The sequence below is a fragment of the Gambusia affinis genome, linkage group LG03 (genome assembly GCF_019740435.1).
Source record: "Gambusia affinis linkage group LG03, SWU_Gaff_1.0, whole genome shotgun sequence".
NCBI lineage: Eukaryota > Metazoa > Chordata > Actinopteri > Cyprinodontiformes > Poeciliidae > Gambusia > Gambusia affinis.
Window position 1 is genome coordinate 28,099,083 of NC_057870.1, and position 17,349 is coordinate 28,116,431.

The 17,349-nt window shown below is 40.0% G+C and overlaps 1 protein-coding gene across 2 annotated transcripts in view; it reads right to left on the minus strand.

The window, feature by feature from the left end:
- The window catches only part of znrf3 (zinc and ring finger 3), an 82,142-nt gene that overhangs the window by 31,000 nt on the left and 33,793 nt on the right, over window positions 1–17,349 (minus strand). For both annotated transcript variants that reach the window (XM_044112434.1, XM_044112433.1), the window contains exon 2: window positions 3,335–3,457. In XM_044112434.1, coding sequence (XP_043968369.1) covers window positions 3,335–3,457 — 123 coding nt within the window. The remainder of the gene's footprint in view (window positions 1–3,334; window positions 3,458–17,349) is intronic.

Here is a 17,349-nt window from a genome sequence, read left to right on the forward strand (position 1 = left end):
ATAATAATAATAATAATAATAATAATAATAATAATAATAATAATAATAATTCTGTCTCTAGATATGAAAGCAGGTAGACATTTACCCCAAAAGACCTGCATTCAAGTTATTATTTGTGTTTAGCCTTCCTGATCCAGTGGCTTATAGCACACATGCTACATTTTTTAAATGTTCAGAGAAACGTTCCGTACCACAAAAACTGTTTCTTCAGATTTACAATTATGCAGTGTGATTCTCAAATCTTAAATAAAATATATACACTTTTAGGGGCTTAACAAAAAAACGTTTTTTGATCAAACCACATGAAAAAGACTTTGCTGCAGTCTGAACAGATTTCTTGTAGCTCTTTTCCTGCACTGAGGGGAGGAGCTGCTGCTGTGGCACACTGAGGTCAGAGGTTTAACAGTCCTGGAGCTCTCACAGGAACCACACAGGAAGAACGGGAAAAAACTGTGTACATATATATGACACAGCAGCACTTTAGTTTGGTTTGCAACCAGACTTCAGAGGGTGGTGTGACCGACCTCGTTTCCATGTCTTCCTCAACTGTAAATATTTTAGATGTCGGAGCGTCTTGGTCTCAGTGAAAGAAGAAAACTCCTGATTCACTAAATAATCAAATAAAGGAAAGAAAAACAGTACTTCATATAAAGAATGCTTCTAGAATGCACACCAAAACCTACAGAAGTGTACAAAGTGTACATATCAGGCAACAACGGTAAGTAGTGTTAAATTATTCCTCTTACTTTATATTTTTGTAATTAACAGTATTACTGCATATTCATTGCAACTCTGAGTAATGCATGTTGAGCAGAAATAAATGTATACCAACACCATGGACAGCAAAGTGGCAGCAAAGTGGGTTCAGTCAGGGGCCAGTTGGGCAGGGCGGGGGTTGCAGATCACAGGACCAGACAGTACAGGGTGAGTGTGATGGAGGACGCAGCCTCCAGAATAGGCCTGGGCATTGTGGCCTGGCTGGCTGGGCAGAGCAAGCAGACTGGCGGGGGGTAAACACTGCCCTGTCTGGCCTGGCAATCGTGCCGGTGCCAATCGCAGAGCACCCAGCTGTGTTTGGGCCCGGGGGCGAGGGATTGTCAAGATGCAACAATGGACTTTCCCTTCTCTAATTATAGTTCTGGCTGGATAAACAAAGAGGAAACCGAGTGGTCTAGAAGTTGGGGAGGCTGGATGGAGGCCAAAAGGTCACAGGGCAAGATTCCTGCCTTCTTGACCAAAGTGTCTCCTAGCAAAACTTCAAAAAAGAAGGTCTAAAATGGCTAGCTCATTAGCAGCCTGCTTTGATTGAGTCCACTGAGTAGAAGGTGAGGGTCTTTCATCTTTGGGGCGACCTTGTGATTCTGTTTGACACACCAAGTACTCTACTATAAACTAATCGGAGCTCTAACCTGCCTATCATTTTTTAAGTCGTTTCTGGTGATAATAGCTTTTCTTTTCTATTTTTTGTGATGATCTTAGCTCCATCACTAAACCAGTTCTCCAAATGAATTGAAGATTGTGTGGATGCAGGACAGGATAGTGGATGAACATGGAGGAATTTTCCCTCCTACTCTTGTTTTAATTGTGTCGCACATTGGAAGGAAAAAACAAGCAGTCAAAACAAAAAAAGTATGAAGGATTATTTTTCTTTTGCGTTGCCTCGAAAAACGTTTGGTTCCCTCGCAATAGGTTTTGCATTCTCTCTCAATAATGTACTGATCAGTTCATGCAGCATAACTGAATAGTGAAAGTCTTATGGCGGCCATCGTACTTTCTGCTATAATATTAGGATTTCATAAGGTTTGTCCATATATGTTAATATCTCAGTTGTGAGATGAAGTTTTATATCTTTTTCTTTAGGATAGAAATGCACCACAAACCCATGTGCAAAATGCAAAAGCAAAGCAGACAACCATGGGCTTCCCATCTCGTAAGATGGAACGAAAGAAAATAATACATCTGAAATATTTGGACTATTTATGAGTTATTTTCATGGGGTAATAAAATCATCTGACTGTTTTGATTGTGTCTTTTTTGTGTTGGTAGTCTGAATGGTTTTATAAAGGACCGTTTTCATGTGCGGTTCCATCTCAACTTTACACAAACAGACATAAACATGCAGTGAACAAATGGAATTTCAATCAGTTTTTTGCACCAAGGGGTTAAGACTGTTAAAGCACGTTTTCACTGAGGCTCTTTAAATACATATATGTATTTAAAATTGACATTTATGACTGCATATAAAATGTATTTGCTAATTCTTATTGTAAGGTAATGCCAAAAACCTTTCTGATTTTTATTTGTAAAGAAAAAAAAAAATCAGCTCCATCAAATAAATTGTTATATTTGTGGATTTAATGTGACAAAATGTGAAAAATATTTAGGGGTAAACTACTGCAAGGCCACTATAAATACTAATTCACTTTGAAGAGACTTCTGGAGAAACAGAAAACTTCAAGTGCATTTGTTAGCTTCTCCTTTTCTGTTTTTCCAAATTAAAACTTCTAATGAACTTATCCTTGATCTTTTATAGTTAATCCTCGTCTTTATTTTGTTTCTTGCTTTCCGTTGCTAGGAGAATACAAACGAAATCCCTTACCACACCCATCCCCAGATTCCCTCCTCCCCTTCCTGTCCTCGGACCCCTCTGGAGTCTCAGAGCAATATTTTATCATGCTCTAATTAAATGTTTTCCTTAATGGAATGTACCAACATTTCCCCTGAGAATGGCTATGAGGTGGGAATGACTGCAGCCTCATTTATCCTATGCTTTCCCACTGACAGAAAGGGAGCAGCCATTCATGATTTAAGGAGCCCTTATGCTGTCTAGACATGCTAATGCACTTTCCTGCTACCGAGATTATGCTAAGACCCAGAAATGGAGCAGAATTCCCTCTCAGTTGTAACAGAGAAATTCTCGCTGGTAAATTGCCTTTGTTAAGGAGATGGTGATATTTAAGGAGCTATCAGAACGAACAAAAAAAGGCTGAATTAGTTTTAACTTCAGCGCTAGGAATTGTGACTGCAACAGCATTTCTGCTAAATAGTCAGAAGTTTAGAGCCTATTTGCTCTAAGATGACCTGTTTACATATTTATAAACAGGTTATCTTGTATTTACATTTTGTAAAATACCCAAATCTGTAAGTTTTAATTTTAATATACATTGTTTTCATTGATTCTGTGCCAAATGATTCATGTAAACAAATAAACTCTCATCGACCTCTTGCTGGTATTTATTATTTATTCCTTATAAAAATGCATGACTAGATAGCAGAAAATTACTTAAAATCGTTGAATATCGATTATGTGTGGTGACTTGATTAGATTCTTTACCTTTCCCAGGACCGTGAGACAGCTGGGGTCCAGCTCTGGTTGCTCCAGCTTCACAACGCCGACCCAGCCGTACTCATAAAGGTCCTCCTCGTCATTGTTGTTGCATAGTCCCAAAGGATGCATCTGAAAAAGATAAAAGAAATGGGTAAGAAGTGCAACTTCCTTTGAATCCTATGTAGCCAGCTGCATTCTCATTTTGTAACCTTTTGTGTAAGAAAATCTAATAACTGGCTTTTAAGTCTGGGGGTCTTTTCCATCTCACTTCAATAAAACTGTTGTTCTGAATTAAAGCACTAACTTATGGCTGCACAGTTCTCCCTTGGATACTTGAATCTGTTGAGAGAATATGCTAATTTGTCAATTCATAATCAACTGTTTTCCTAATGAAACAGAAGACCTTAATAGCATTTCACATCTCTGCAACCAATTACCGGTTCTAAAAGGTACACCAGGGTTTTCTACTGTAGCAAATAAGCAAAACAGGCTTTTATTCACCTTCAATTATTAGCAGAGGATCCAGATTTTTGCTGAAATTTCAGATCTTTGTTTACATTACTGCTAGAAAGATTAATGTTGCTGTCATTTCCATTGTAGCAGCACATATGTGCAAAGACAGTTGAGGTTACTCTGTATATCATTATGCTGTGAATAGTATGGAGATGTCTTATAACACACCGAATACAGAGTATCAAACTTTCCTCAGATGTTGTCTCATTACGTTTTCGGCTGTTGAATTGGCCCACTTCTCAGCCAGAAAGCTCTTTAGAGCCAGCATCAACACAGCGCCTAAGCAGCGGATTAAAGGTAAGAGGGTGGCAGACATCACAAACACCGACTGCTGCAGAACGGCCAAGAACAGGAATGTAGGTGGCCTCTAGGATTTCAATGTTGCTGAACAAAGGCATTCACTCTGAGGCTCTTTATTACATTTCAACAATAGAAAGATGCTGATATAGGTTAAAACATAATAATATAAAACTTTTTCACATTTTAGAAACAGAAAAGCACTGGTCTCAGTTCCAAGGGATTTGTTAACTTATGAAATAATTCAAAAGTGAACTACCTGCAATGATAAGTGGGTCAATAATGTAGACAGACAGCAACCGAATGGTAATTTTCATATTGTTAGGCATTTAAAATTGTAATGTAGTGGCTTAAATGGCTGCTTCAAGGGCACTTTCACCAAAAAGGTAATTAGTTGCAGTTTTAATTTGAGAGGTACATACAATCAGCATGTCAGAGAGGGAGAGTAAATAAGCAGACAGAAGATAAATTGTTATAGCTAATGGTAAAATGAAACTTATTTTATTTCCCTTAATTACATATTTCTTAAATTTTTGAAATTCTTGCAAAGTCCACAAAAAGAAAATCATTTACAAAATCACTGAGTCAAAAAAAGTAAAGAACAAGAAGACGAGCAAGAAATTCAAAAAGAACAGAGGTCAACAGCCATTCACGAGGATGAAATGATGATGAGTTTAAACATGCCTGGATTAAAACTGTAACCAAGCGGAGTCCCTAAATCCTTGAATCCTTTACCCGACCTGGCAACAGTGCAAAGACAGGCTCAAGTATTAGCATTAGAACTGGGCCAAGCTGACCCGCAGGCTACTTATCCTATTAACCCAGAGACCACGGCTCTCCAATCAGGGAGCTCCCAACTACTCTGGCCCCTGGGCCACTGCAGATGACCCAAGATACCCTTCTCTTGCATGTGACCCCTGACCGTTAAGCCACACTTTACTGCGCTTGGAGCAGGTTAGCTGTGCAGTAGCCCAAATGGAAAGAGAGAGGCTAGAAACAAGGCTAAGGGGGTCACACGCCTGACCTGAAGTGCTTTTGGGGAGGGTTTACCCAGATATAAAGGAGGCTAAATGCAAATGAGATGGTCAACTGGAGAGCCATGAAGAAGCAGCTTCTCATTAAGGATGAAACCCAATATAGAGATCCGACAGAAAAATTAAAATACAAGACAAAACTGAGGAATACAAGTCTGATGTGTTTTTGTTTGGATTTCTAAAATGGACCCAGCAAGAATTAAATTTAAAAAAAAAAGTCCTCTGAATCCTTTTCCTCCTCCTCCTCAGCCCTCCCACACACAGACTAGATGGACGATGATGAAACATTAAAGAATGAGCTCAGATGTTCAGTTGCAAACCTTTGAGACAAACGGATCTGTCTTTCAACAGCACAAAGCAAAGCATGAAAGATTTTTAAAAAATCAGGCTATGCTTGCAAAAAACAAAAAAACCCTCTTCACAAATCCACAGGATGGAGCCTTGCATAGATTTAACGATCATTTCTTAAAGCTACTTTAATGTTATTGGAAGACAACACAATTTTGACACATATTTCCAGAGTTCTTTTTTTTTTTTTTTAAGTAGAAATATAAAAGTGCGGTAGGAACTGTGAACATTATGGAAGCCACAATCCACTGTTTTACATGAATGCTGAAAGTCAATGACCTGATGAAATCTGTTGAACTAGAAAATCTTATCAACTTAAATACTAGAGTGAACCTCATGTTGCTGTTTGACAATAAGGATCAAGTTAGAATGTATATCATAGACTCAGAATCTGTCTGTATTATTGGGTTGAATTGACTATTTTTGTAAAGTGTTGTGAATTGAAGCTCTAAGCCGAATTAAAATATCAAATTGTAAATGCGAAACCCGATGGATTGACATATGAACTAATTGTCCATCTATTTGTTATTCTCCATTCACCAGACAGATTAACATTTATTTTCTCCATATATTATTACTATTTTTCCTTGTTATACTTTTCTCAGAATAGAAGCTCTGAGGTGTTCTGCTGCAAAACTAAAAACACAACATGCAGGTTTGTTGGAATATTTTCTAAAGATGTTCTCTTTTCCCCTTCGGCTATAAGGAGTGTCAAACCTGAAGAAGTAAGCCTCCAGATTTCTTTCAAAACATTCTGATTTTTACACAAAGCGTTTCTCTTCGCCTCTGTTTGCCAGTGTCTCCATTTAAGCGGGGACCAGGAAGCGGAGCCCTGTTGGCTGTGTGATTGTGACCTCGCTCTCCTGCTTGGCTAACAGTTTGGTTGGCAGCAGGGAGCCCCTTGCACACTAGGCCATTGTGCAAGGGGCTCTTGCACTCCAAATGGGACAGTGTTGTTGTTGTGGACCATGTTGTTATTTTAGAGGCTGGCCATTGCGCCATTATCTCTGACCGCGTGGGGATTTTTCCTTTTTCTCAGATGTTGACGTAGGCGTTGATGGATGTGGGGAAGGGAAGGAGCTCGGTTTGGAGGAGAGAATGGAGAGGAATTGAAGTGGGTCACGCCTTCAAAAGTTACACCAACGCATTTGTGAATCTGTCCTTGTAGACAACTCTGGACCGACAAGTCAAACTCTACCATTCCGGTCAGAAAACTTTGCTTTTCCTCTCAGCACCAAGGGTTGATGGGTGAGGGTGTCTGGCGCCCCTTTAGTGCCACGAGGAGGCAGATCTGTTCCTACCCCCGTCTGTCCAGCCTCTGGGGGAAACTGCCTTTCACATGAATATCCTGTTACACAGACCACACTCTCAATGAATCCCTGGCAGGGATTTAACCTCCACCTGTCAGTTAAGTACACCACTCCCCTCCAACCATCCACCTGTGGTAGAAGGACTTGTAATACTTCCGTGCAATAGTCTCAAACCACTGTTTTGCTTCCAAGGAGCCAGACTTCTGCAATGTTTCAAGCTAGTCTTGGTCATTTTTCCCAGGATTTCCTGACCTACTTTGGCTTCTTTATCCACAAATTTTGACATCAAGCCTGTAAAATGATCAGTATTGATCTCTGGGTAGACTGGACTTGAAGAAATAAAAGCAGCTCTAACAACTGTACTCATTTTTATGATCCCGTTCTCCAATTCTCAATGGAAAGTCAAATGCAAGCCACACCAAATAGGGATTGGCAAAACGGAATTAAAATTTTATCACATTTTGTGATAACAAAAGTTCCACTATGAAATATTAATTCCTTCTTTTTCAGGTAATTATGTCAATGACTGCATGATACAGCAACGTTACAATGCAGAGCACAAATATTGCTCTTGAGAAACATTCCCATGTGAAATAAGGGATTCTTTAGGACACCAGTCACATAAACTAAACTGCACACAGTAACTACACTTAATCATATTTTAAAATTTCTTGATATTCTTTAAATACAAGATGGAGAAAATGGTAAAAAATATACTGATCAATACAGTCATTTTGGTGGGATTACAAACATCTTTAATTGTAATATTTTGCGATAATAACAAATAAAAAAAAAATTGTATGATAAATATAATATCCCCAACATCCATCCCTACCATCTAAAACTGCTCTTTGATTGCGACACATTTCTATCAACATTTGATCATCTACCTTTTCGTCCTCTCATCTCCCGAATCATTGGCCCCCTGATATTTTCAAACCAGCCAAACTTTGCTGCTCTCACCACAATGTGTGCAGAAACTCTAATAATCTCCATTTGTTGTGCAGCTTCTTTGAACATCTTTTTGAGTACACGAATGTCCCTAGGACCAATAAAACTTTTCTTTCTGAAACAAAGCACATACTTCAAAAAGATTACGGCCCCGTTTTGCTTCCAGCAGACGCAGCCAGGAAAACCCATGGAGAACATGAACGTACAAATTTGCTGAATTGCATGCCTATTTAAGGCCAAACACTGGAAAAAAACATGAGCGATTGTTTTGCATTTTTCGGCAGCTCATCTTCATTTCAGCACAGCAAGACCTTCAAATGGAACATCAAAGGGAAGCGAGGGAAAGAAGTGAGTGGATGTAGAAGAGGTGTTAGTAAAGTTTAGTGAGATGACTTGTACAAATTTCTTAACATTTCAGCAGATACACAAAGCAGAGGCTATTGTAACAATTAAACTGCTTTGTTTTCTGCAGACAATTTATGCATGATCATCTTTGTAAATTTGCTGCAAATAATTAGAATTGGGGATCTCTTGCTCGTTTGCATCCTTTCTACATTTTGGGTGAGTTGCTGGCACCTATTTCGCATGCACACACCATCTAGAAGAAGAAAAACCTGGGCAAGCAGCCATAGCTCACACCCACCTGCTTCCCCGGTGCCATGCATGTGTTTACACATTTCTCTGTTTGAGCACAGGCATGTGTAAGAGGTTAGCGTGTTCAGCCTGAAATGCATCATGGCTGACCGAGGGGTAACCCGGTGGCATTTTCCCCTGACCGTCCTCTTGCCCTGAACTCAGTCACCCTCAGCCCCTTTCCAGTCCTTCTCCAGAGCTCCTCCCCAGCCCTGCGCCACAACCGTCACTGAGCCATTATTGGGGGAGTTTTGTAAACTTCCTGGAATAAAACCAGCGCTGTCAAACTGTCACTGTATACTCATTATTACAGCTTCAATCCCTTACCCTTACACCAAGAGTCTTGTTAAGAGGAAATAAAGGTAAAGTGGGAGTTGATTTGGCAACTAAGGCGAAAGAAAGAAAAATTCAACATGAATGTTCAGGTATGAATGCGGGCCTGGTTCGCTGGAAATTCAACAAGGGCACAAGAAGGGAAATTCAACAGATTCTGAGATGCAGCTGATTAGAAGATGCAACGCTCTTAAAACATCATTGTATGCCACCAATATTTTTTTTAAAAGCCACCTTTAACAATTTGGTACTTCCTTTTTTGTCTTGGAGTTTTTTCTGACCAATTTTTTGTCCATTCTATGCGCATTGGCACAACTTACTGAGCATTGAGTGGGGAAAGACCTTGGAAAATCCAAGATATAGCTAAAGCTGCGGTATGTAACGTTAAAAAAAAAAATATATATATATATATATATATATATATGGTTTTTGCATATTTGTTAAAACTGTCACAATGTCGTGTAATATGAGACAGATAATCTGTGAAAAATCGAGCTCCTCCACTTCCTCCCTGAGGTACTATTGATGTCTGAAGAAATGCAATGCTCCCGACCAAAAACAATCAATCAGAGCCAGGAGGAGGGTCTAAGTTAGTAAGTTCAACTTACAATTAGTCTTGAATATAAACGGAAGCGCTTTATGCTTTGAAATTTCGAGAATTTGAAACAGGAAAGGAAGCTGTTCTTGAGTTACCCCACCATGATGATGGATTCGTCTGATAGCGCCTTCCAGTCAGACTGACTGACAACATCTCACCAAAGGCATGTTTTATAATTAGTAAGGAAAGCAAAACTGACTGTTGGCTGATAACAAGGCTAAACTGGATGCATCAATACACCTTACACATTTATGTCTTTTTTGTCAGATTAGGTCAGATTATGAGTAAATGTGATTGCATTTTTAAAATGTGTTCACATTACGCATACATATTATGTAATGTTATACATAAAGTGTATAATATTACAGTAGAAGCTATAGGTGAGCAGAATGAATCAGTGACCTAGGCTGCACAACACATCACAATCTAAACCCAACAACAAGTTGTTGGTTCCCCTGCCATCCTTCGCCCTGAAAGGTTGGCATGGATGGATGCGTCATCCCATAACAAATGTGCTGGTGCTCAACCCAGAATCTCTACTGGAAATGTTCCTCCACACAGTCAGACTAGGTCATGGTAGGATGGATATAAGTGACTTTCAGTTTAGATCTTCAAATTCAGGGGATGGGATTTATTTTATTTTATTTTTTAAAAAAGAAACTTGTTCCAAATTGTACAAACTTTTTAAAAAAATTAATCCAAAAGTATATTTTTTGTGTTTGCCTTTGTCTAGGTCAAACTATATGAACCCCAATAGTTCAGAAATCAGGAAGTTTGATTCCTAATACAGAAAATTACCCTAAAATCAGGCCATCTGTGAAGCTACGCTGTGCTAGCCAAACGATTTCAGTCTATGCTGTTGGGTCAAGTTGAGATGAGGATTTAGGGGAAGTGAATTAGTTTACAGATACTAATTTTTATAAGAAACAATAAAAATTCCTGATAATGGGTTTGAATTTCTAAACCATTCCAACCTTACTTATCTTCCCAAAAAAGTTCAGACAGCAAACAGAATGAGCAAAAACCCTTTACAAGGAAGAACACACGTAACAGTGTTCCTTTGCATGGTGCATCTACACGCACACTTTGCAATATCATTCATTCAAGCACTCTTTACCCCCTTCTTGATTGCTCTCTGGCTCTTTTTCCCAGCACTAGAAATAACTTCAAAGAGGGCTGGTAGCCTTGAGGAGAGGGGGATCGGGATCCGGTTGCAGCAGAGCAGCTGGGAGGGCCCTACAGGTGGGGCTGGCACTCCTCCTCCTGTAACACTATCAGGGGTCCCTCTGCTTCTCCTCTCACATAAAGACTTCCTCCCTTTTGTGTTCTCCACTGGGGCCAAAAGAAACAATCAGCCAAGGTAGTCATGCATCCAACATTTATAATAAACCAACTAAAAGCTTGAGTATTTGTTATTCAACAATGAAAGAGCTAAACCGATCAATGAAAAAAAAAAAAAGAAAAGTCCCACGGAAATATCAAGTGTATACCCTGAATAAGTGCTTCAGAGAGGTCACCCTATGGCTGTATGTTCTCCCCGCCCACTGCATGCCCCCTGCTTAACCTTCCCTGAAAATCACCTCTATTGCATCTTCATAGCAACGGGCAAAGCAAACAAGTGTCATGGTTTCAGTATGAACCAGCGATGCTGGTAGAGGACACCCAATATCATCTAAATGTCCCCATATGTAGCACAAGTCAGTGGGGTTGACAGCTTTAACACTGAGCAGGACGCCGAGCTTGTGACTCTATTAACTCTCTGCAAGTGCATCCTGAAACCGTCAAAGGCCTGCATGCGTGTGTGTGCGTGTGCACATACACACACTCAGAAGTCTTTCTGGTGTCAATTTCAGCTCTTCAGGCTTCAAAACCTAGAATGACACGAACAAAGGAAGGGCCGACAAAGTTCAGGGGTCAACGTTGGGCAGGATGCCACCATTTTAGAGAGGGGGCAGGGTGGAAACAACTGCACCGGCTTCTGAAGGGATCGTCACAGCACCACTTTACAAAGAAAAAGAGTCAAACTGGCAGCAAGGAAGTGCTTCATTTCAGCTGATACTCAGGTAATCTAAAGTCTTAAAACTGCCTACATTTCCATCATGTCATTTCTGTGGTATAAATTCTTTTTACTGAGCATTTAATTGAGTTATTTAACCCAGGTATATGGAGAAAAGAGTAGTGCTTACTTTGTTTGCTACAGGCACATTTCCCTAAGACAAACTCCTGATCCCATCACTATATACAAAAATAAAAAAATATATTTTGAGAAAAGTAACAGTCATTGTGTAAAAACGAACAGCCATATTTATGACTTGCATTGTGTAGTGCGCAGCTGGATAAGCTACAACACACGTCTGTTAACAAGCAGACCGCAAGCTAGCTACATGAGCACTAATAGTCTTCAGAGCAGATAAAAAAAATCACATCCTTTGGTATTTTAACGAATGCGAAGCTTAGTTATAAGAAATTTAAGTTAGCAAAGAAATGTTGGATCCAATTGCTGTAAATTAATTTTGTCCTATTTTTTAATCTTCTCTTTCTTAATTTATGTTTTTAACATGAATACAATAAGACAATGGTACTTCATTCAAGGATATTAAACCATAAAAGTACTTCCACTCAATGGTAATTGCACCAATGCACCTGTAAGAGCAGCTATAAATGTGAACATCTGTATAAACTCTTTGTCAGCATAAAGGTGCAAGTGTGAATTAATTAGCATGACTAACAACATCAGAAGAGGAAGGACATCTGCTGAAAACTTGGTGCACGTGTTTCTCTACATTTTTATCACAAGCTTTTAACTTGAAAGGTACTTCTGGCACTACATGTTCCTTGCAAACCAAAAACATTCACTAAAACCTCTAAAAGACCAATAAGGTGCCTAAAAGCAAAAACTTGCAGTCAGTGATGACACAAAATTGTGTCTTTTCTTGTCAATTTTTGAAGCTACGTTCAAAGGCTTCCCTTGCTTCGGCTCAAGCTACTCATCTTTGACCTGCCACCATAAAACAAAAGTCAATGTCACTACTTAATGAGCTATGATTAATGCTGCTGAAGCCCAGCGGGTGAGGACAGACGGAGGCCGGAGGGCGCACATACCTGCCACAGTCCGCCTGCTCTGTGTGTGCGTGCGTGCGTACATTCGAGGGCTGAGGGGGTTGAGGTTGCTAAAAGTGGACGGACGGGAGGATTGCAGTCATCAACACCTTGGCTCTGAGTGGCCTTTGAAGTCAGGCGGCATCTTTGATGGCCCCAGCCATGAAGGAATGCTGCTTGCCCTCCCTCCCCACCCCTTAAAGCCCCCAGCGCTGTGGAATGCAGTGCAAGCTGCTGCTGCTGCTGCTCGATCTGCTGGAATGGGATTAGACCATGTTGCCCCTTCCTCCCCTCCTCCTCCTCCTCGCCCTCCTTCATCTCTATCCGACCCTGCCCTCTCGAGAGGACAACATCTCGGCAAGGTAGTCCCAGAAGAAGTGTAAGGTAACAGCCTTATTCGGATGCAAGTTAGAAAATATCATACCTCTAAAGACCCGAGGTGAAGCAAACAAGGTTTGACTTTAAAGTGCAATACAACCCATACCTGGAGAATTTACAAGAGATGCCGCTTGGGACTGGCAATCGAGGCTTTTGAATACTTTCCATGTCCTAGTGCAAAACCATTTGACATTGTGCATTTGCCAACACTATTTTTTTTCAGCTGCATCACAACACTCGACTTGTCTGTCTGCACAGTAAATGTGCGGTATGTCCCAGTCAAGAGCTTTACTACAAAAAATATAATGTTGCCATATTTTGGTGTGACATCTCGACAAGTTTCAGATCATTAGAAATAATTCAAACTAACTTATAAATAACTTTTCAGCAAGAAGTATGAGCTTGATTTAAATACATTTCTTTATCTTGACAAAGTACTAGCAAAGAACTACTTTTTCAGTAAAGTACATTTTCAAAAAGTACTGGAAGTTTATTTTGCTTATGACTTCCTCTGCATTACGAAAGTATTGACCAAAGCAAGCATTTATATCTTGCTGAAAAGTTACTTTTAAGTTAGTTTTGTCTTATTTCAAGTGTGCAAAAATATTTGCAGTAGAAACTAGACCACAAATACTTGGTATGATTTTGTTTTTGTAGTATTGCCTGTAAAATATGCATCCAAAACAAAAGCTCAAGTCGTGAAAAGTAATTTTTCAAACAAAAAAACAACATATTGTCAAATGCTTATTGTCCTAACTGAAAAACAGCAAATAGAAATATTCTTTTTTGACCATATTTCCTTCTCAAATATGGTTATGTCGGATTCAAAAGAGTATCTAGACCCGTTGAGGGCTCGAACACATCTGCTGCGCTCAGCTCGTCAATGCTGCAAATGTACATAAAAAACCATCAATACTACAGTGGAAAATTGCTTTGTGAAATGTTTGAACATATCGCAAGTGAAAATAGTGAAAAATCTGGCTTTTTCTTCAATACAGAGATTTGTCCTTTAGATCAGTTCATCTCAGACATGTTGGATAGCTTCAGGCCAGCCCAGCATCCAACTCTGGCACACAATCAAAAGCTGCACCTAAACCCGAGGCTTTGAGATATTATTAAAGGGGATGGAAACACTTCAGATGACCATTTGCCAAACATGCACAGAAGCCCCGGCGCATCAAAGAGAAGAGCCCGACATGAAATCAGAGTGACCGTGGACTCTCCCACAGCGTGTTGGGTGTGTGTGTGCGACAGTTACAGCAGGAGATGAGTGTTGTAATCCAGCCGCTCTCAGAGGGGAGACAGTCGGGGCTTTCTTCAAAAGGTCAGGTTCATTTTGTCCTCTCACACACTTAACTTGGTGACTGACCTTCCTCACGACAACTGCACAAACAAGCCGTTTTGGCCAGGCATGCCAGTGTCTGGCAGGCCGTAACAATCCTCTGCAAACAGGCAGCGACTGCGGTTGTAGCTGGTCTTCAGGTTGGCTTGACAGTCGGAGCTGAGAGGAATGCGAGCTGGTCTTACAGTACATGTACATGTTCACACACCTAAATGAAATGTGTACACAGACTGAGGGGCTCAGACAGTAAAAGCTACTCCCCTTCCTCCCATATCGGCTCCTCTGTGGACACAGAGCCCTGGGAGAGGGAAGCAAGGTGGAGCAGCAGTCAGCATTAGGGCTGGTTTCAGGTTTCTCCTGCCTCTGACTTGTTTTCTTTAGGAAACACTTACTGGAGCACTGACTACATCTGAGGAAGCGCTCACCTACATCACTTCCGGGTCAAACGGCTGAGGTCACGCTGCAATACGATCAGGGAACTGAAGAGCGGGGAACCGGAGAGCATTTAAAGTACATGTGGAATGTTTTAAGTGTCTCCAGCAATTACCTTTGTGATTTCATTTAAAATGTTCTGACATTTAAGGAAAACAAAATCAATCAGTGGCTTAAAAGGGGAATTTACGGGTTGATATTCCTTGTGAAAACCAACAATGTCCCAGAGTCATTCCTTAACCTTCATCTTTCTGCATTCCTCTGCTTCCTTAATCAGAGTTTGGGACAACCTGAAGGAGTAGGGGGTCTCTGGAGAAGAGCAAGTTCCAGGAGCTCAAGACTTCCTAAGCAGCTAATGATATTCTACAGGAAAGAACACAAATAAACAAAACAAGGACCAAAATATAGAGTTAAACTTGGAATATGAAGCGTCATAGATCAGTTTTGTTTTGGCATTCCAAAAGGGAAGAACATGATGAGTAGAACAGAAAGATATTTGGACACACTCCAAACTGATAACTGCTGTAAAAAGACTGTATGTTTTCTTTTCAAACAGACTTGAATCAGAAGAAAAATGTCAACAGATTAATGCTAATATTTGAGAGTTATGACTAAGTTTCTTCGAACCAACAAGCAATCTTTGATATCCAGTTTATTTACCACAAACTAAATCAAATCAAGCCATACTGGGCCTTTTCAAATTCTTCTGACATAAATGCTGACATGCTAACTGAGGCTGAAGTTACTAATATATCCACTGATGGAAGGATCAGCAAATGTCCTTGAATATTTCCACATGTAGATAATGGCCATCTTTGTGTAACAACAACAGAATCAGAATTGTCTGGAAATTACCCAATATCCTTCCATATTGTTGGGCAGCAACAATTATTCCCAAGACTCAGTGTTGTAATACAACAACATCTCTATTTCAAATAAAAACAATGTACAAAGGTTAACGTTTCTTCCAGGTTTTTTTATTCATACTTTTACAAGACAGATGGAATCCTATTTTTCTGGTCTTTTTCCAAAGTTCTATCGGATGGGTCACAAAATACCACAACTTGAAAACCCTTGGCTGAACAAGATCCGTTATTTACTGTACCAGTTTATTCAACAGAGCAGCAAATAAAATGTCTTTCAAATTTTCTGGGTCATCTTTACACATGTTCAATGTCTAGAACATGCGAGCTCTACTTGTCTGTATTTTTTGTGCAGTACTAATTTATCATATTTTCATCTCCAAAGTACCTCCACACAACCAATGGTTGTACTTTTTCCCTACAGTCTATGCCAATAGTAATGGAACCGTCCTTTCTCCAATGCCAGAGTACCTAAAACATCATGATAAAATGTCAACTGGACGCAACCTTCTCTAGACATCACACAGACTAAGCTTAGCTTTAAAGCCAAAGCTGTGTCATTTTATGATATTTCTCACCTGAAGACTCCATTTGAGGCCCATTTTCAAAGCCTTCACAAGAGTGTGAGACAAGAATTGTGCTCAAGGCATCAAGATGGATCAGTGGGCAGGTTTTCCACACCTCTGAACTTGAAAGCAGCGGTCATCTCTGCATGTGTTTTCTGAGCCTCTCCCTGTGCTTATTCTGACCAGTGATCAGGTTAGACAAGTCCCTCTATTCAAAGCTACACAGCAATAGCGATATCCCCAAAGAGAGGGAGGAGGTGGAGGAGAAGAAGGGAGAAAAATCCTATGTGAGAGATTAACTCGCAGCACCCAACCGAGCCGCTGCCGGGTTCACTGGCTCGCTCAGTCCTATCTTACCCACCAGTCTCTTGTTCTAAACCAAAGCATGTCTTTGATAGTCGACTAGAAGGAATCTGGAGGCGTTACAGGTTTCTTTTGTGCGTTTTGCTGTGTACGCCAAGGCTGGGATTTCTTTTCTTCACCCCCCCTCCTCTTTTTTTTCTTTCCCTCATCCTTCATCTCCTGCTCCCCTTCCCCCACTTCAAACACCAAAATCAGTGAATCATAAATCTTCTTTGATTGTTTTTTTTGGTTACCATCATAAACTTTTGTGTTGTTTGAATTGCAAATTTCTGACTTGTGTGCTTCATAGCGGTACGATCTGGGTGCTGACCAACGATGGAGACAACTTAAAGAGTTTAAAGGCTTGGATGAGGGGTGGGATTTTGGACAGAAGACAAGTGGGGGTAGTTGGGGCTGTGTGGGTGAGGTTTGACTCCCCTTGGAGATTTTCTTAAACCCATTACATCAGCTTTTTTCTGCTTCACGGGCTCCAAGTCCGGGGCTTTTGTGAGGGTAGAAAATGACCTAAATTGACATTCAGAGAGGTTGTGGCTGGTTAATTGTGGCCAAGCATTTTTGGCATAAATAAAGCAAGCTTCCAGAAGCCCTCACCTTTAAGTCTTTTATGAATTCTTTTTTGGAAAGGCCTCCAATAAATGTAATGTTGTCATCCATGAAATAACTCACTTCTCCATAAAACCTTTCAGATCCCAAACGAAAAGAGAATGTCATCATGATGATAATGAGATGAAATTAAGAAATCAGAAAATGAAGACATAAACACCAATTTAGCTTAGATTTGTGTGGCAAACATTTAAAACGATGATATAATCAACTAAAAACAGTCCACTTCCATTACGATGACCTGGATTTTACACAAATATCTCAGAATTTAGTGATGTATGTGGTTGGGTGAACTAATTATTCTTCCATAGCAAAAGTCTTTAAATTTTTTACAAAAACATTCACATTGGAAATGCAG